General features: G+C 60.7%; 2 protein-coding genes across 2 annotated transcripts; one reads left to right on the forward strand and one right to left on the reverse strand.

Annotated features, from left to right (window-relative positions):
• Nucleotides 1–8,259: 8,259 nt before the first annotated feature.
• Nucleotides 8,260–16,407, reverse strand: PSMF1 (proteasome inhibitor subunit 1). Its single transcript, XM_069871578.1, has 7 exons — nucleotides 16,233–16,407; nucleotides 14,779–14,931; nucleotides 14,139–14,221; nucleotides 13,407–13,592; nucleotides 12,042–12,089; nucleotides 9,445–9,603; nucleotides 8,260–9,322 (listed from the first exon to the last, which is right to left on the reverse strand). The coding sequence occupies exons 1-7, from the start codon at nucleotides 16,359–16,361 to the stop codon at nucleotides 9,271–9,273; spliced, it is 810 nt and encodes a 269-aa protein (XP_069727679.1). The 5' UTR covers nucleotides 16,362–16,407; the 3' UTR covers nucleotides 8,260–9,270.
• On the forward strand, nucleotides 16,360–18,007 carry LOC138728612 (uncharacterized). Its single transcript, XM_069872114.1, has 2 exons — nucleotides 16,360–17,200; nucleotides 17,847–18,007. Exons 1-2 carry the CDS (start codon nucleotides 16,360–16,362, stop codon nucleotides 18,005–18,007), a joined length of 1,002 nt encoding a protein of 333 aa, XP_069728215.1.
• The last annotated feature ends 1,106 nt before the right edge of the window (nucleotides 18,008–19,113 follow it).

The raw sequence follows: 19,113 nt of genomic DNA on the forward strand, positions 1-19,113 counted from the left end.
CCTCCACCCTCCAAAGGTCCAAGGCCATCTCGCATCTGGCAAAGTCATCCTGTCCCCGTAGCAGAGCACAGCATGGATCCGACTGCCACACCTGCTGCCTCCACACACACAGGCTCGTCCCTGTCTGTGTAGGAAGGCAGGCAGCACCCACACCGTGAGTGGCTCTGCCTCTGCCCCCCAAATCCCCAGCCTTAGCATCCTGGATACCCCTGGGTGCATCGTTCACCGCAGGGTTCGGGAGACCCAGGATGGTGGGGCTGACCCCAGCTCAGCTCAGGAGCAGATCAGCAGCATTTCTGTTGTTCCCAGGGAACCAGGCGATGCTAGAGGCAGCAGTACCCGGCGCTGGAGCGTTCTCCTCCCAGCCCCGCTCCTGCCTGCCCGTCTGTTTGCAGGGATGTGCCCACCTGCTCCAGATCCATCTTTTCCTGCTGATTCGGGACAATCTGTGTCCCGTGACCTAATTGTCTCCAAGCATCTTCTGCCTTCCCGCAGAGTGGGTTGGTACTGAAGCCTCTCTAAATGTGGTTAACGTGTCAGGATGCACTTACATTTATTTTTAATTCTGCTTCTTTCTCGGCCCAGTTCTGGCTGTGTCCCCGGGGATGCTGTGCTGAGAAGCCTCTGCGTCTCGACACAGCGCAATGAGAGGAGAAAGGAGTGGTGAGAGCAGGTGGGTCGTGGCACGCACAACCATGTGTATGAGCCAGCCAGAGGTGATGAGAGACCCCAGCCCCTGGCCCTGCTGCAGCTCGAGGACCAGAGGTGCTGCAGGTTGATCTTTTTTCAGGTAGCGCCACATGACTGGTGCTCATCAGCACTGGCCACAATGTGAGTGTATCACAGCGGGGAGCCTGCAAAGCCATTTTGCCAAGCTAAACAAATAATTAAAATAGGCCCCTCTTTTTAACACAAACACTGGAGCTTAATGAGGGAGATGTCCAAGAAAGGATAATGTTGTCACCTATCATAACCTGCTGAGCAGCAGTGGCACAAGCCAAGCTCACAATGCCAGGACCATTTCAGGTAGCAGGAGATTCCCATCTGCTGTTACCATGCAGGAAAACATCTCAGCATCATGGCTCACGTGAAGCCGAGTGTGGCTGCAGCAGGACTCGCCGTGAGGGGGGACAAGTGTGCAGGGCCCTGGCCAGGTATGCCTGTGACCCCAGTCATGCATCCCTGCAGCCTGAGCCATCCATAGAATCATGGAATGGTTTGGATTGGAAGGAACCTCAAAGCCCATCCAGTTTCATGCCCCTGCAATGGGCAGGGACACCTTCCATTCAATCAGGTTGCTCAAAACCCCATCCAACCTGGCCTTGAACACCTCCAGGGATGGGGCACACGTCCCTGTGGTCCCCGCACTGTGAGTTCACCCAGTGCTGGCATCGGCGCGTCATCTAGCATGATCACAGATGAGCTTGTGAAGATGCTGGAGGCATGTGAATGTGCTGAAAGGAATGACAATGTGATGGACAAATCTTCCCGGCAGCTTTCAGCAGCCCACCCGCTATCGCTCAGGATTTACATCCACAACCCCATCTCCAGGCACTGTTCCAAATGCGGAAATAGCACACGTCTCATTAACAAACGAGCTCAAAGCGTGCTGCTGCCAGCAGGTCACTGCTGGGGCTCAGGCCCAGCTCCAGTTTCAGGTCAGCAAGAAAGCGGAGCACGGGCACTAACACAAATGCACTGTGAAAAATGGAATAAATAGTGCCCAGTGAGTGGCAGGGCTGAAAGAGAAGCTTGTGCTGTGGGACCACGGTGGGACCACGGGGACCAGCCCGGCTGGGGGAATGGCTATGGGCAGCGAGCATCACTGCGGGCTCTTCTGTCCCATGCTGAGCATCCCGTGGCCTGGACAAAGCCTGTGTCAAGCCCTGGACATCTCCTTAGGGATTTGGGGGCAGGTTTGGCCCTTGTGGGGCTCAGTGGGCAGCCAGCCAGGCTGGAGCTTTCCTGTGTGCAGGATGCAGGGACTTGGGATGTGATCCCAGTGCCCCTAGTCCAGCTCTGACTGGGATGGCTGGTCAGGGGGTGCCCCCAGCCTCACCATGGCCACATTCCCTGGGCGCATCCCATGCTCGACCTGTGCAAAACCCACTCTCCACCCGTGTGTCCCCCACGCAGCCCCTTCCCGGTGCCCACGGGGGGTGCTGGTGCTGTCGGGGGGGTGCACGGAGGGGTCCCTGTTGCTAGCGGAGTGTGCACAGACAGAGCTGGTGTGCAAGCCGGTGTGTGTGTGTGCGCAGCCCGCGGGGTGTGCGGGTGTTGGGGGGGGTGGGTGTGTGTTTTTGCAGGTGTTTGCAGGTGTGTGTGCGGGTGTGTTTTTGTGAAGCCGGCAGCTTCGGGCACCCCCGCCCGCCCCGCCCGCCGCCGCACCGGCACCGAGCCGGGGAACCGGGGACCAGGGGGGCTCGAAGCTCGGTGCGGGAACTGGAGAAGCGGCAGTAGAGCTCGGAGCCTGGAGCGGAGCCCCAGTCCGGAGCGGGGAAGCGAAGGAAGCGGACGGGGAGCGTCTGGGTGCGGTAACCGAGGGGCTGGGTGCGCTCCGGGGACACCGGAGAGAAGAGAGCGGCGGGGGAAGCGGCTGCGGCGAGGTCACAGGGACACGGGTCCCTGGAGGGGGGCAGCCCGGTTTCAGGAGGTGGGTGAGCGGTGAGATCGCTGTTCGGGGAGGGGGTGACCCCGGGGACGCCGCCCGGTGCGGGAGGCAGGGAAGGGGAGCAGCCCGGCTGGGGACCCTGGTCCGGGCAGGGGGCACAGCTCGGGGCGGGGACCCAGCTCCGGGGGCGGCTCCAGGGAGGGGGAGCATCCCGGTTCGGGGACCCGGTTCTGGGGAGGGGGGAGCATCCCCGGTTCGAGGAAGCGGCTCCTGGGAGGGCGAGCGACCCGGTTGTACGGAGGGGGAACACCCCGGTTCTGGGGACCCGGTTCTGGGGAGGGGGAGCATCTTCAGTTCGAGGAAGCGGCTCCAGGGAGGGGGAGGGACCCGGTTGTAAGGAGGGGGAGCATCCCGGTTCTGGGAAGAGAGAGCATCCTGGTCCAGGGTGTCGGTTCCAGGGAGGGAGAGCATCCCGGTTCGGGGACCCGGTTTCGGGGAGGGGGAGCATCCCGGTCTGGGGAGGGGGAGCACGCTGGTGCGGGGATCCGGTTCTGGAGAGGGGGAGCATCCCGACGAGGGGACGCGGTTGCGGGGCGGGGAAGCCTCCCGGTTTGGTGAGGGGGAGCATCACCTCGGTCCGGGGCGGGGGAGCATCCCGGGGCGGGGATCCGTTTCTGGAGAGGGGGAGCATCCCGGCGAGGGGACGCGGTCGCGGGGCCGGGGAGCCTCTCGGTTTGGGGAAGGGGAGCACCATCCCGGTTTGGGGAAGGGGAGCATCATCCCGGTTTGGGGAAGGGGAGCATCACCTCGGTCCGGGGCGGGGGAGCCTCCCGGGGCGGGGCGGGTTGCGGGGCGGATCGGCTGGCGGCCGGTCGCCGCTCACCGGTGTCCCCAGGGCCCATGGCGTCCCCGGGGGCGGCGGAGCGGCGGTGCCCGGTGCCGGCGGGGCTGGCGGTGGCTTTGGGCTGCGCGCTGGGCGGCGCGGCGCTGGTGGTGCTGGCGGGCGCGGTGCCGCGGGCGCCTCGGCCCGACCCGGCGGTGCCGGCGCGGCAGATGGAGCGGCTGGAGGCGCGGGCGGCTCGGCTCCGCGCCCGCCTCGACCGCTGCACCGTGGCCGGGCTGGCCCTGCTCGCCCTGGGAGGGCTGCTGCTCGCCGCCCTGCTGCTGGCCACCGCTGCCGCCCGCCGCCGCGCCCGCGCCGCCCGCCGCACCGGGGGCACCTACGGCTCCGTGCGCCTGCGGGTGCGCAGGGTGTCGGCCGAGGGGACGCGGGCGCTGCTGGAGACCCAGCTCAGCCCCCCACCGCAGCCCCCCGAGGGGCCCGGCTCGTAGCCCTACGCACCCCGGGCTCCCCTCGCCGCACCCCGACATCGGTGCCGTCCGGTGAGGCTTTGCCCAGGCCCGCCTGGCAGCCTCCAACCTCCGTCCTCGCCTCCCCGGACACATCTCGGATGCGGCTCCCGTCTGGTGTCACCAGAGCGATGCGGATTTGGGATGCCCAACCGGAGTGCGCGGCCGTGCTGGGATAGTGCGGCCTTTGAACACCCCACTAGCCTTCCCGGCACCTTCCTGGACGGGTCCTGCCCGCCAGCATTGGGGCGACGTGGCTTTGGGATTCCCTGCTAGACTACGTGGCCACAGGCTGTTCCCACACTGGCATCAGGGCAGTGTGGCCCTCGGACACCCCAGTCACCTCCTGGACAGGGTCCTGCCCACCACCACTGGAGCAACAAGGCTTTGGGATTCCCAGCTGGACTGTGCAGCCACGGGTTGTTTCCACCAGCAGCATTGGGACAGTGTGGCCTTCAGACATCCCACTCACACCTTCCCACGCAGGGTCCTGCCCACCAGCATCGGGGCAGCATCACCTTCAAGATGCCCGTGGGATTTCCATGCCATGGCTGAGGACTGGACGCGAGGCCGAGCTCCCTGCCACAGGCAGCTCCTTCCCAGCAGCCGAGGCGTGGGGCCTGAGCTGCTCATTTGCTGCCACCAGTGACCTCTCTTAGCAATAGTTTCTTGTAAAACCTCTTGGCATGGAGTTGGCGCTTGCACCGCTCTGGACAGACGTGATGGGGACAGCGAATGTCACCACCAACCCCACTCCAGAACTCTGGGACCCGCACTGTGCCGAGCATCCCATTCCTACCAGCAACCCCAGAACGGCCTCCTCAAAAATCATGGTGCTTTTTTTCAGGGAGAGAGGACAATTCCCAAAGCCTGGAACTGATGTGGTTCTTGGTTTGCAGTGTTAGACTGGCAGCTCTGCCTGCGCGTGAGCCTCTGTGCTGAACGCGAGGGCCATTGTCTGCAGCGTGAAGGTAAAATTGCATCTCGGGAATTAAACATGCAGCATCATTAAAGCATGATCTCCTGTGGAAAGGAAAATTGAGATCAGCAGGATGCTGAGAAAGGGAAATCGTTATTCCATAGGAAAACAGAGACCCACAAAAGGTGGTGGTTGTCATGAACTGCCACCAGTTTCTAATCCATCCCATATATTGGGATTCAAATATTCCCAGGTAGAGAGAAATCTCTCCCAACACAAGAGGAAAGGCATTGTGCTGTTAACTAGGTCAGGTTTTAGTTCAGGGCTCCCAGAGCGTCCCCCTCGGATGCTGGGGGTGGCATCTCTGCCCTGTGTTTTCCTTTTGTCCTGTGGCTGCAAAGGGCCACACGTCCCTCTCCCCGTCACCACATCACCCGTCCACGCTCTGTATTTGTTGTATTTATTATGGGAGGAAGGGGGAAGAGGGGAGGAAGGCTTTTATGTGGGGTCTGCCAGGAGAGCCCAGGGTGTTGGCAAGGAGATCCCCCCAGGGAAGGCTGAAATCCTTCCTGGAACTCAGCGCTAGCCCCGCGAGCCTGGATTAGAAAAAAGACCTGTTAGATGGAGAAACCATCCTCATCAATTTTTGCCACTTGAAATAAGACGGCAAGTAGCTTTCCAGGGTGGAAGGCTGAGCCTGGCTGGAGGGTCCATCTGCTGAGCACCTGCGTTACATGAGCATGAGACACACTCCCATGGATTACAGCAGGAGACTGCTCGAGAGACTCTGGGAAGTGGCTGTGGTTGCTTTGTCAGCGCATCTCTGGGCTGTCCCTCAGGGACCTGCAGGACTGGGGGGAAAGCCTCTCGATGGACATATGTATATTTAAGATGAACGAATCGCATTGAGGAAGGAGTGCTAGTAAAGAAGCTCCCCCATCAAGATTCAGAATTGGGAAGTTATTTCATACAGAGACCACCAGGCCTGAGACGCAGGGGGGATGCAGCATAGGGATGCGGAGCTGCTGGCAGCCCCACAGCTTCCTCCCTGCCTCGGCCTGGGCATCCCTCCATCACGAGTGCTGAGCTGCGATGGTTAACAGGCAGTGGTGTTAAGGAGCGATCACAAATCATGGAATCATAGCACGGTTTTGGCTGGAAGGGACCTCAAAGCCCATCCACTTCCACCCCCTGCCATGGGTATGGACACCTCCCACTAGATCAGGCTGCTCCAAGCCCCATCCAACCTGGCCTGGAACACCTCCAGGGATGGAGCAGCCACCACTGCTCTGGCCAACCTGGGCCAGGGCCTCCCCACCCTCACAGCAAAGCCTTTCTTCCTAAGATCTCCTCTCAATCTCCCCTCTTTTCAGCTGAAAAACATTCCCCTTGTCCTATCCCTGCCCTCCCTGATCAAAAGCCCCTCCCCAGCTTCCCTGGAGACCCTTTCCATACTGGAAGCTGCTCTAAGGTCTCCCTGGAGCCTCCTCTTCTCCAGGTTGAACAACCCCAGCTCTCTCAGCCTGGCCTCTTATGGGAGGTGCTCCAGAGGGACATGGAGCACAGCACAAGGGCAGGTGAGCAGGCAGGATGTCCTTGTCCTGTAACTCAGAACTCTCCAGTTCTTATCCTTTGAGGGCATCTCCACTTGTGCCAGATGTAAGCAAAGAGGGAACGGCCCAGCACACCTCTCCCAGTCCCATATAACAGGGTCTGCTTTGTTTTCCCATCTCTGCAATACGCGTCAGCTCCTCCCTTGCGCCGTGCATGGGGTCCCAGGGACACAGCATCATCTGCAGGGTAATTAGCAGCGCCAAGGACTCTGCCTTGGGGAGCTTGAGGGGCAGGTGCCACTGGGCTGGGAGCACTGGCAGATGGCCTCGAGGACTTTCTGGGGATCTCAAGCCATGACAGATAATCCAGTGCCTTTGCTGTGGGAGAAGGGAGGGCTGTGCCTGTGCCAGGACCACACGTGCCAGCCCCAGCCACTCTTCACGGCCTCTACATCAAATTAACTTGAGATGCATGGCTCGATGCGCTCCCTTGCATATTAATGCTTTGCATCACTGTCATTGGCAGCAGCCGTGCTGGGGATGGGGACACGCGGCTGGGGACCGGGACCATCGCTCCTGTTGGTGGGAGACCTGGCCCTTGGAGCCACCCTGCTTGGCGTGCTATGACCTGCAGCAGGGATGGCTGCCCCTAAACCATGCTCAGGGAAAGGGGCCCTGGGGACGGGGCGAGGAACATCCCTGAGAACCACCTCTGCTGTGCTCCAGGCAGCTCCACAGCCGCCCTTCAGCGTGGGCTGATCCAGCCGCAGGGATGGTCTCCCATCCGCACCATCCTCTGACCCGGAGAGGAGGCTCCTCACCTCCTTTTACCCTTTCTCTAAGGATGGCAGAGCCTCAGGAGCCACGGCTCCAGCACAGGCCTGCAGCAGGCACGGCTCAACATCAGGCATTGCCCCTCTTTGAAGCCCCTCTCCTTCCCCACCTGCTCGCCCAACTGTACAGCATGACGGACCCGCTGAGCGCTGCAGACAAAAGGTTGTTTATCAGGACCCACACAGCCTCTCCCGGCGCTGCCTTGCTTTAATTAGCCCCATCAAAAGCTGGCTGCGTCTCTCCCTCCTGAAAGGTTGCAGAACATGATTAATTCGGGTGCAGAAAGCAGCTGCCTCCCGCAGAGAGGGGCTCCTCTGATAGGGCCAAAGCTATTTCCTCTCCCCACACACCCTGTGTCTTTCAGCCCCATGCAGCGAAGTCGGGCGCTCCTTTATCCTGGGGCAAAGCTGTGGAGCACAGAATCATAGAATCACTGAATCATTTAGGTTGGAAAAGACCTTTAAGCTCATCGAGTCCAACCATAAATCCAGCACTGCCAATGCCACCACTAAACCCTGTTCCCAAGCATCACATCCACATGGATTTTAAACCTCTCCAGGGATGGGGACTCCACCACCGCCTTGGGCAGCTGGTTCCAGTAATAGGAACTACTATTATCTAATAGCCAGCCCCACACTGCCCTGGAGCCAGAGGGGACAAGTGGGAGCGATGGCCCTGCTGAGTCCTGTGTCTCTCTCTCCTGCTCCCACAGCTGCTGTCTGCTCCATCTGTGGGTCTGCGAGGGGTGCTGCCCCCCGAAAGCCCCACAGACACGCCACAGGGATGGCACATCTGATTCACACCAGCTCTCGCAAACACAGGGCTGCACGCTGGGGAAACACAGGGGAGACTCCAAGTGCCCCAGTGCCCGATTTCTATGCCCAATCCTCCCGCTCCCACCCGTGTGTAGTCCAGGGCTGCACACGCTGCAACTTGGCTTTATTACCTGCGTTTGGAGGCAAAGGGGGTTTAAAAGGAAAAAGCCTTTGGGGAAAAGACATAGAGGGGAATCACCTCCCCCTCTTTATTTATGCCAGTGCGGCTGTGCGCAGCGTTCAATACCCCGGAGAGGCAATTACCACCAGAGCGCTGGCAGAGCCGAGGCTGGGCTGGGCTCCACTTCATGTTCTTAGCACAGTCCCATTATCTCGCAGAAGCGCTGCAGTCCAGGGGAGGACACACAGCGGGTTCCCAGCACGGTGGTAAGGAAATGTGTTCTATAAACCCCTTCTGGAAAGCAAATCCTACAGCCAAGTGGGCCCCCAGAAGCATCCCCGGCTCTGTTGTGCCTGGAGAGCCAAGGCTGGACCTGGCCCCATTCCTGGGGCTCTGCGTATGCCCCAGGAATGGAAAACACATGGCTGCAGGGGAGAGAGGGGCAAGGTGAGGCCAGGAATTCAATTCACGTCTCCTCTCCTGCACATTAGAGGCCCTGCCGGTGCTGTTCTCTGATGGCCACGCAGAAGCTGACCCCACAGGTCTGGCTTTCTCACCCTTCACGCTGACCAGCCCCTCACTCAGATAAAGAGCAAGAGTGAAACCATCTTTGCACGGGGAACCCATGCTGGTGGTCACCTCCTGAGAGGCTGCTGCAGCTCCCCAGCATGGCAGCAGCGAGAACCCAGCTCCATCCTCAGCAGCGACCGCTTGCAGAACCCCAGCAGGAAAAGCAATTCCACCTGGGATAAGCAGAGCAGGAAACCCCACAGCACCCAGGCTGCTCCCCAAGTGCCGTGCTGCACTTCAAGCTGCCGCCTCACACTGGGCAGAACCCCTTCAGGCACCCTCAGAGGAGCATGGAAAGAAAGGAACCTACTGCTTCCTCCTCTGTTCTCCACACTAGGAAACCTTTATGGCTAGTCTGGCACGCAGGAACGTGGGAAAAGAGAAATGCTGCTGGAGAGATCGAAGTCCATCAAACCGGAATCAAAGAGGTGAAAGTGCCCCTGCTCCCCAGGAGACTGCTCTGCTCACAGCTCAACAAGAAGCCACGCGGCACCTCCTCACATGAACATGTCATCATAGCCCGGAGGGGGAAGGTGGTCAGGATCTGGCCTGGAAAGAAATTCAGAGCAGTCAAGTCAGGAGAGCTCAGTCCTGCGGCAACAGGGATGAGCCAGGAGATCCAGGGGCCGCCTGGAGAGTAGGAAGGGTCACCAGGCACAGCGAACACCTACCCAGATCTACCAGCTCCTAATGGGCCAAAGGGGTCAAATCTGGCACCGGGTGGAACTGCTCCACGGGGAAGCCGGCCTGGAATGCCTGCCGACGGGTCAATGCCGGGCTGCGGGACGCCAGACCGGAGAGGATCCACGATCATTCCCCCACTCCGACCTCTGGGGAGAGGAAAGGCAGAGGAGGAGATGAGATTGGCATGGGTGAGAGAGGAGCAAAGCACCTCCCTGTGCTGCAGGAACACCAATCACAGGAACGCAGGGTTAAGCTGACACAGCTCATGGGAAGCACTCCTAACCCAGAGCCCACGGCAGCAGGACAGAGCGCACGGGATGCGTGTGTACGGACACAGCAGATCTCTGTCCCATGAAGGCAGCTCTCTGCAGCAGCAAGGAACTGGAATCATAGACCCATACCATCACAGAACAATGGAATGGTTTGGGTTGGAAGAGACCTCAAAGCCCATCCAGTTCCAACCCCCGCCATGGGCAGGGACACCTCCCACTAGATCAGGGGCTCCAAGCCCCATCCAACCTGGCCTGGAACACCTCCAGGGATGGGGCAGCCACCACTGCTCTGGGAAACCTGGGCCACCCTGCCCTCACAGGAAAACTTTTCTCCCTAATATCTCCTCTCAATCTTTCCCTCCTTCAGCTGAAAACCGTTCCCCCTCATCCTATCCCTGCCCTCCCTGATCAAGAGCCCCTCCCCAGCTTTCCTGGAGCCCCTTTCAGCACTGGAAGCTGCCCTAAGGTCTCCCCAAGAGAGAAGGTCAGCCTTCTCTTCTCCAGGCTGAACAACCCCAACTCTCTCAGCCTGGCCTTACAGCAGAGGTGCTCCAGCCCTCAGATCATCTTCGTGGCCCTCCTTAATACACCACACCCTGCTCCTGCCCAGGGTTATCACTGCCCTGCAGACCTGCCTGTGTGACGCTGCCACACAGGGTAGAGGCAGGATGCGAATCATGGCTCATCATCACGCCGAGGTTGGAGTCTGCTGCTGCAAACTTGCACCAGCAAACACCCTGGGCACCACTGTGCCAGCATTCATAGCATTATAGAATTGCTTTGTTGGAAAAGATCATTGAGATCACCAAGTCCAACCCAAAGCCGAGCTGGAGATGGACACAAGAAAGCAACAGCCCTTGCCTCCTGCCTTTTCCAGAGCCAACACCCAAACAGATGCTCAGAGCAGCCAAGGAGCAGCTTCCCTCTTCCCCTGGTTCCAGCACGGAGCCATTAGGGCATCAACGACATCTGGTAAGTCCTGGTGGGCTGCTGACCATCCCCGGGGGGAAGCGTGGGACCCTCTGGCCCTCGCTGCCTGGTCGTACTCCCACTCCTGCTCTCCCCGGCGAGCGGCACGTCCTGCCCTGCGCGGTGTCGCAAGAGCTCGCGGACCCATCGGGGGCTCCCGCCGGCCTCCCCAAAGAGCTGCCTGGAAATCATTTGCTGATCACGGCGGCTCCTTGGAGCTGCCCCACGCAGGGAATGCCATTCCTCACAGGCCGCTTTGTGTGAACTCAGCTGGAGCCTCGGGACACCGCTGCCACCGTACAAGTCATTAACAATGGCACTAATGAGTTCCATTACGCCCGGCCAGCTGCCCAAAGCGCCCCAGGACTGCCAGGCCCCACGAGCACAAGCCTGGGAGTCCGGGTCTCCCGCCCCAGTGCTGGCAGGTGTCAGCACACAAATCTGCTCTCATTTATCATCTTTTTTTTACCATTTACAGAGAAATTCTGATCAAGGGCTGGAGGCAGAGAGAGAAACAGGGTCCCCCTGCCAACCAAACCCCTCTCCTCACGCTATCAGGTTTCTTTCCAGGCTCCGGGCCTCTCCTTCCAGCTGGGCAGGACGTTTTTAGCTGTCCCTTTTCTAGCCAAACCCATGAAGAAACAAGTCTTGCAAGAGGGGGGAAAAATCCCACTGGAGAGCGGTTCCAAAGAGGACCCCCCTGCACCGTGGAACACGATGCAACCACTCCAAGAGCTGTTTTTTCTCTGACTATTTGCTTTTAACTGGAATGGAAAATGACAGGTTCTCCCTGCCCCACCAAACCAAAGGCTGAGAGCTGTATCTGAAGATCAGTCCCCCAGATAGCGCTGCTTCCACCCAGGCTTTCTCTCCAGTGCCCCAGACAGCCAGAGCCTCACAACCAGGACTCGAGTATCCAGAGACTCGGCTTTAAGCCTCCTCTTCTCAGACTGCTGGGCTATAGATGCAGCAGCTGGTAACATTTTAAATTAGAGGCTTACATTCACTTAACGATGTATTCAGCTTTGATTTACTGAAGGAATTACCACATGTTAAATGAATACAAGCTGATTATTAAACAGATGCAGATTGCAACCTATCATCTATGCAAAAGACGGGATCTTATTACGATATTAGAACCATACTGAGGTTTAGCAACTGTCAATTCGTCCCTCGCAATTTGCAGAGCGACCGTCCCGCTGCCGTCTGCGCTCAGAGACGCTTCACCAGACACCCGAGCCAGGCGGATTCCAGCTATTCCGGAGGTCTCCAGCCATCCCCAAGGGCAGAGCAGGGGATGCTCCTCAGGCACACAAAGCACAACCTCTCCCAGCTGTACTCACCCAAAAGGGTCCAGGTCTTCCCCACCAACAGCGAAGGGGTTCACGGGGCTGAAACACAGCACAGAGCGAGACGTTCAGTGAAGGGGAGACGGGAGGGGAGGAAGTAGGAGCGAGAGAGCGGTGCTCACGGGTTCTCTCCCACCAGCCAGCACTGCAGCACCCAAAGGGCTCTGGGACCTGTGGGACCCCGCGGGGAGCCTGGCACTGGGAGCTACCCTGTGACCAAGATGCAGCATTCCCTGCTCCAGGGGCGCGGACACCGGTGTGCGTGGGGGGATTGTGGGAAGCTTGCTGAGATGAAAGGGCCCTGCTGCTCCCACAGCTGTGGGCTGGAGCTGTCTGCAGACACGGGGAGTTTCCATTCCAGGGGCTTCCCAAGCAGTGCTGGACTAGCCCAGGCTCCCCAGCACGTCCCACTTCAAGACACAATGACAGTCTCGCTTCCAGGAGTGCAAGGACAGCGGGGCAGCGAGTGTGCTGCCAGCTGTCACATCTCCTTGCCAACAACATGTGCCAACAACGCAGTTTCAGAGCCGTGCCCAGCCTCCCCAGGGAGCTCCTCGCACCCTGAGCACCAAGACAGCAGCAGGGTTAAAGAAGCAAGAGGCGACATACAAGGCAGAAGCCCTGAACAGACCTCAAGCAAAGGCAGAGCCACCGCAGTGTCTCTGATTTCCAGCCAAAGGGGATTACAGCTTGGGGGGAGCGAGAGGGGAGCCTGCCCACCACACACGAGGGACAGCAGGGCACTGGGAGGGACCGTGGAGCAAGTGCCACGTGTCCCATCTTCCCAGCTTTGCCAGCAAAAGGTTTCAAAGGGAAAGCGAAGTCAGGAGAGCAAGAAGAGGTCTCTCTCCTCCCTCCTCTTCCAAGCCTGCACCTCCTGGCAGGGCCTGGCAGGGTGAGCTGTCCTGGGAGGGCAGGAGGCTCGGGGGCAGCCCCAGCTCTGCGCTGAGCAGAGCTCTGCGCCCACCGCACGCCCTCTCCCCTCTGCCGTGAGCACTGACCCTGCAGCCTGGCTGGAGCCCAGGGCTCATCAGCCACCCAGCGTGCTTGGAGACGGCTCAGCCCCACAACGGCACCATCCTTCCTGCTGCCACGTCTGCTCTGCCAGCCCCAGACAGAGCCCCGATAATGCCAGCACAGAGCAGGGCCCCCCTCCTTCCAGCCCTGCCTGCTCCCTCCTGGGTCTGTGGGCCTCCAACTACATTCCTCGCAATGCCGAAGGGTGGCCAAGTCCATACATGGCTCCAAAACAGGCTGGGGAGGACCTGATCCCCTTTGCTCCCCATCCCACATGCGCAAGACAAGGCCAAGAGGTGAAGTTTGGAGACCTGACCCCTTCTAGCAGGGGTCTTCACTTACCAGGGTTGTGCTCTCGTGCCTGCCGGCTGCCGGGGAGGGATCCTGAGGGGGTCATAATCCCGGGACGAGTCAGGATCCTTCTTCTCAGCCTCGGGTTCCTTTTTGGCCTTTTCTGCAGGGGCTCCAAGGGGAGCGATGATGCCCGACGCAATCCTTGTCCTCAGCTCCTCGATGTTCTTGTACACCCTGCGGGGAGGAGAGGCGAGGTGGCGGCTGGGGAGCCCACGGCACCTGAGTGGAAGGTGCTGGACAGGTGGCGAGCGGGGCGGTGAGAGGACAGGCATGCCCAAAGTGTCCCTGGCACAAAATGTGTCCCCAGCTGGCAGCACAGAGGGGGCAGGAAGGGTGAACAGCACACAGTGGCACCAACTCTGTTTGAGAGAGCAGTGGTGCCACCCAGCCCAAGGGAATCCTCAAGTTCTGCCAAGGGATACCAGGAAAAATTTCTCTACTGAAAGAGTGGTGAAGCCCTGGCAGAGGCTGCCCAGGGCAGTGGTGCAGTCCCCATCCCTGGAGGGGTTCCAAAACCATGTGGCTGCGGCACTTCAGGACACGGTTTTGTAGGCTGGGTTGACGGTTGGACTGGATGAGCTTAGAGGTCTTCTCCAACCTTAATGATTCTATGATACTGCCGAGGAGAGTCCTCGAGACTCCTCCTGACCTGGTCCCTGGCCCCTCCCCGTGCGGGTGGCACATTTTCTCCTGCAGAAAATGCCAGGGGACTGAGATTACTTGTGGAAATCATCCAGGTGCTCCGGGTTGATGTAGTCGGCCACTGCCAAGGTCACATCTGCCACCTTCTGAGAACCACGATCCTGGCAAAAGATGGGTGGAACACAGAATCAGCAGCCTGGCAGAGCTGGGAATGAGGGAAGGAGCAGGTACAACCACAGCCAGGGGCCTGAGATGCAAGGAAAGGGCTTGGTTGCTTCCTGCCACATCCCTGTGCTGTGCCTGGATGCCCAAGAGCAAAAACTCCAGTGCAGAACGAGGCTCTCCCTGCTTACCCCTCCAATCAGGGCTGCAAAGCATGAAAGGAAAAACACCCTGGGCTGGTGCTTGTGGGGGACAGAGGAAATTTCTCAGCTGGGAAGAGGGGCAGCTCCTGGGCCAGAACAAACAGCATCGCTGCCCTGACACAGCAGGTGTTCGAGCAGCATCACACTGGGCCACAACTGCTGCTGGGCAGGCAGGTCCACAGCCCCAACCCCTCCTGGATCTGCCCCATCCCGAGGGATAAACATCGCTGCAAGGCAGGACCAGTAACAGCAGATGTTTAAGAAATGGGCCCTGCTGTTCTTTGCACATTTTGGGCAGCAGCCGCTGCAGCTGAAGGACCTCAAACCCCTCATGAACCAGCCTGGGTGCTCACCATGACGTTGAGGATCATGCTGTCCTCCACCATGATGGCCTTGAGCAGCAGCTCACGGGCATCGTCCACGGACTTGTAGCGCAGCGTATACACCTCCTTGTTGGCTTCCCAGCCGGCCGGCAGCAGCTCTGACTTCCTTTCATCGGGACCAGGCTGCAACGGGAACAGAGACACTGCTGAGACACTGCCCGTGAGCCTGGCAAGTGGCAGGGCAGGGGAAATATCCTGGGTGCACGGAGATCTAGGAGGGGATCTGGCTCTCTGGGACAGCATCTAGGACTCTGGGATGGGATCTAGGTCCCTAGGAGGGGATATCTCAGTGCCTTTTAGGTTGTGACCGCAGCACCAGGAGGTTATTTCCTATGGGGAGGCCCCGTGTGCTCGCCAGCCTCCCAGAGGGTCTCTGTGCTGGACCAGATACCAGGACCTCCCTGACACTTTCTTCCCTAAACATAGCACCAGGCACCCCCTTTTAGCAGTGGGCTCCCCCCCAGCCCCACACTGAGCCCCCTGTTCTATACTCACCCCCTTCCCGGTGTCAGACCAGGGTCCCCAGCACTGGGACCCCCCTGACACCACATTTCTCTAAGAAACTGCACTGGAGACCCCTCGTTTGATAGCGGGTTCCCCGCCCCCCCCCCCCAGCCCCACATTGACCCTCCCAGCACTGGGACACCCCATGATACTATATTTCCCAAAAAACTCTGCATTAGGCACCCCCTTTTGATGCTGGGTTCCCCCCCCAGCACTAGGACCCCCCCAACCCCACATTTCTCTAAGAAACTGCACTGGAGACCCCTTGTTTGATACAGGGTCCCCCTCCCCAGCCCCACACTGACCCCCCAGCACCGAGACCCCCCCCATGACACTACATTTTCCCAAAAAAACTGCATTGGGCACCCACTTTCGATACCGGGTTCCGCCCCCCCAGCCCCACACTGACCCCCCAGCACTGAGACCCCCCATGACACTACATTTCCCACAAAAATCTGCATTGGGCACCCCCTTTTGATGCTGGGTTCCCCCTCAGCACTAGGACCCCCCCAACCTCACATTTCTCTAAGAAACTGCACTGGAGACCCCTTGTTTGATACAAGATCCCCCTCCCCAGCCCCACACTGACCCCCCAGCACTGGGAACCCCCCATGACACTACATTTCCTCCAAAAATCTGCACTGGGCACCCCCTTTTGATGCTGGGGTGACCTCCACAGCCCCACACTGGCCCCCCAGCACCAAGACCCCCCATGACACTACATTTTCCCCAAAAAACTGCACTGGGCACCCCCTTTTGATACTGGGTCCCCCTCCCCAGCCCCACACTGACCCCCCCAGCCCCGGGACCCCCCCCAGCCCCGCTGCCCCGGGTGATGCCGAGGGGGGCTCTGCCGGGCCCCGGGGCGGGGGGGTGGGGGTGGGGTGCAGGGGGGTGCGGGGGGGGGGGGGTGTCGGTACCTGCTCGCCCGCCCCCAGGCAGCGGTAGCCGTGCCGGACGAGCTCCCAGTGCAGCGCGCAGAGCAGCGCGTCCTGCGGGCAGCGCACGGCGCCGCGGGACAACGCGAACAGCGGCTCCAGCCCCGCCATGGCCCCGCAACCACCGCGAGAGCCCGGGGCACCGCCCCGTGCACCGGGCACCGCCCCGCAGCTCCCCGTGCACCGCCCCGTGCACCGCCTACAGCTCCCGGTGCACCCCTCCGTGCACCGGGCACCGCCTACAGCTTCCCGTGCACCTCCCCGCAGCTCCCGGTGCACCGCCTACAGCTCCCGGTGCACCTCCCCGTGCACCGTGCACCGCCTACAGCTCCCGGTGCACCGCCTACAGCTCCCGGTGCACCGCCCCGCAGCTCCCGGTGCACCGCTCCGTGCACCGTGCACCGCCTACAGCTCCCGGTGCACCGCCCGCAGCTCCCGGTGCACCGCCCCGCAGCTCCCGGTGCACCTCCCCGTGCACCGTGCACCGCCTACAGCTCCCGGTGCACCGCCCCGCAACTCCCCGTACACCTATCCGTGCACCGTGCACCGCCTACAGCTCCCCGTGCACCGCCCGCAGCTCCCGGTGCAGCTCCCGGTGCACCACCCGCCGTCCTGTGCACCGCCCCCAGCTCCCCGTGCACCTCCCACACCGCCTGCATCACCCGTAGCTTCTCGTGCACCTCCCCGTGCACCGCCCCGCAGCTCCCGTGCACCGCCCCGCAGCTCCCGGTGCACCTCCCCGTGCACCGTGCACCGCCCCGCAGCTCCCGGTGCACCTCCCCGTGCGCCGTGCACCGCCCGCACCACCCGCAGCTTCTCGCGCACCTCCCCGTGCACCGCCCGCACCGCCCCCAGCTCCCCGTGCCCCGGCTGCACCGCCTGCAGCTCCCGGTTCCAGCCCCGAGGCTCCCGGTTCCCGGCCCGCAGCTCCCCGCGCCGCCCCGTGCCCCGTGCAGCCTGGCCCAGCCCCTGCCCTCCCCTTTCTCTTCCCCTGCCCTTTCCCCTCCCCTTTCTTTTTCCCTTTTCCTTTGCTTCCCTTTCTCTTCCCCTTTCCCTTCTCCTTCCCTCTCCCTCTCTCTTTTTCTAACCCTTCCCAGCCCCTTTCCTGTTCCTTGCCTCTTCCCTCTCCCAGCCCTGTCCCTTCCCTCTCCTTCTCCCTGCCCCTTCTCTCTCCCTTTGCCCCTTCTCCCTTCACCTCTTCTCTCTGTGGCCCTTTCTCTCTCCCTGCCTCCTCCCTTTCCCCTTCTCTCCCCTCTCCCTCGCCCTTTGTCCCTTTCCCCTCGCCCACACTTGTTGGAAAAGCCTTCTAGTCAGTGGCAGAGGCCGGAAGGGCCACCAGCAGGGTTGTCTCACTCTTCGCGCAGCTCCTCTCTCCAGGCCACAGAGTTTGTAACCCCTAAATTCTGTGTAAGTCGCTGCTGAAAGGCCGTCGGGGCTCTTTGTGCCCTCGGCTGATGGGAGGTGGGGGCTCGGGATGGAGCAGCCCCTCGCCGTGGCACCGTCTGCTGCTCCAGCTCCTTGGGGACGCTCATCTTGACTTCATTATGTGTCAATTAATTAACTCGCGCTGCTCGCTCTTTCCGTTTTCCCCTCAAGAAGTCACTGAGGCTGAACAATCGACCGCAGCCCCCGCGGCTCGTCGCCGCCTGATCGCAGGAACCGTCGCCGTGCCGGCCAAGGAGCCCTCGTGCCACCCGCGATTCCCTCCAGCTCATCCCAGCGCCGTGGAAAACGGTTGCAGCTCCAAAGCCGAGTGAGCCGTGCCGGCCATGGACGCTACTGCTGGTTTTCCACAGGGCTGGGATTTCGGCACGGGAGGCGTCGGATGAGAATGCCACGAGAGCCGCAGGAAATGCCTCAGCCAGAGAGTTTCCAGCACCAGGCTTGTGATTCACAGCAGCAGGCAGCATTTCCGCCCCGTGGCTCGCTCCCGGCGCACAGCAGCCGCGGTTGCAGGCTTTGACGGCACCACATTTCACTTTCCCGGCACAGCTCATCCCTGGGTGGGCGAGGAGGGTACCGGTTGCTTTGTTTGAATTCCTGCTCCTGGGGCAGCGTCTGAAATCGTGGCTCTTCCTCCAGAAAGCTGATCCTAAATCCCATATCCCAGCACTGTGGACCTGCTGCAGGAGCGCATGGGGGTTTGGGATCTACAACCATGGGAGCTGGTGGGGTGAGAGGCAGCAGGAATCGCACACGAGCTCTGCCAAGTCCTTACCAAGCTTTAGGGTTGCCATCTCTGCTCACCCAACGTCTGCCGTCCACCCCCTCAACCAGCACAACCTGCTCCCACCTGGCCATCCTCCTGTGTCAACACCTCTGTGTCCATCCTTAATTTATCCTCCCTTCCCCACGTCTCCCTCCTCGTCTCTGAAGCTGAAAGAGGGGAGACTGAGATGAGATCTTAGGGAGAAAAGTTTCCTTGTGAGGGTGGGCCCAGGTTGCCCGGAGCAGGGGTGGCTGCCCCGTCCCTGGAGGGGTTCAAGGCCAGGTTGGATGGAGCTTGGAGCCCCTGATCCAGTGGGAGGTGTCCCTGCCCGTGGCAGGGGATGGGACTGGATGGGCTTTGAGGTCCTTTCTAACCCAAACCTTTCCATGACTCTGCCCCAGACCACACACGAGGGGTGGCATTTGTCACTGAGCCCCCCAGCCCGGCACCCTCTGTGGGCACTGCGTGGGGTAAAGCGGGATGCTTCCGTGCATCCCATCACCACGGGACCCTCACCGGAGCCGTGACCCTGCTGTACCTGAGCCCACGGCCCCGTCGCTGGCTGCAGCCACATCAAAGCTGCCATTCCAGCATCCGCAGTGCCTCTCCATGCTGGCCTGCACCACCCGGCTTCCCATCGACTCCTTCCTCTGC

This window comes from Phaenicophaeus curvirostris, chromosome 18 (assembly GCF_032191515.1).
Source record: "Phaenicophaeus curvirostris isolate KB17595 chromosome 18, BPBGC_Pcur_1.0, whole genome shotgun sequence".
Lineage (NCBI taxonomy): Eukaryota > Metazoa > Chordata > Aves > Cuculiformes > Cuculidae > Phaenicophaeus > Phaenicophaeus curvirostris.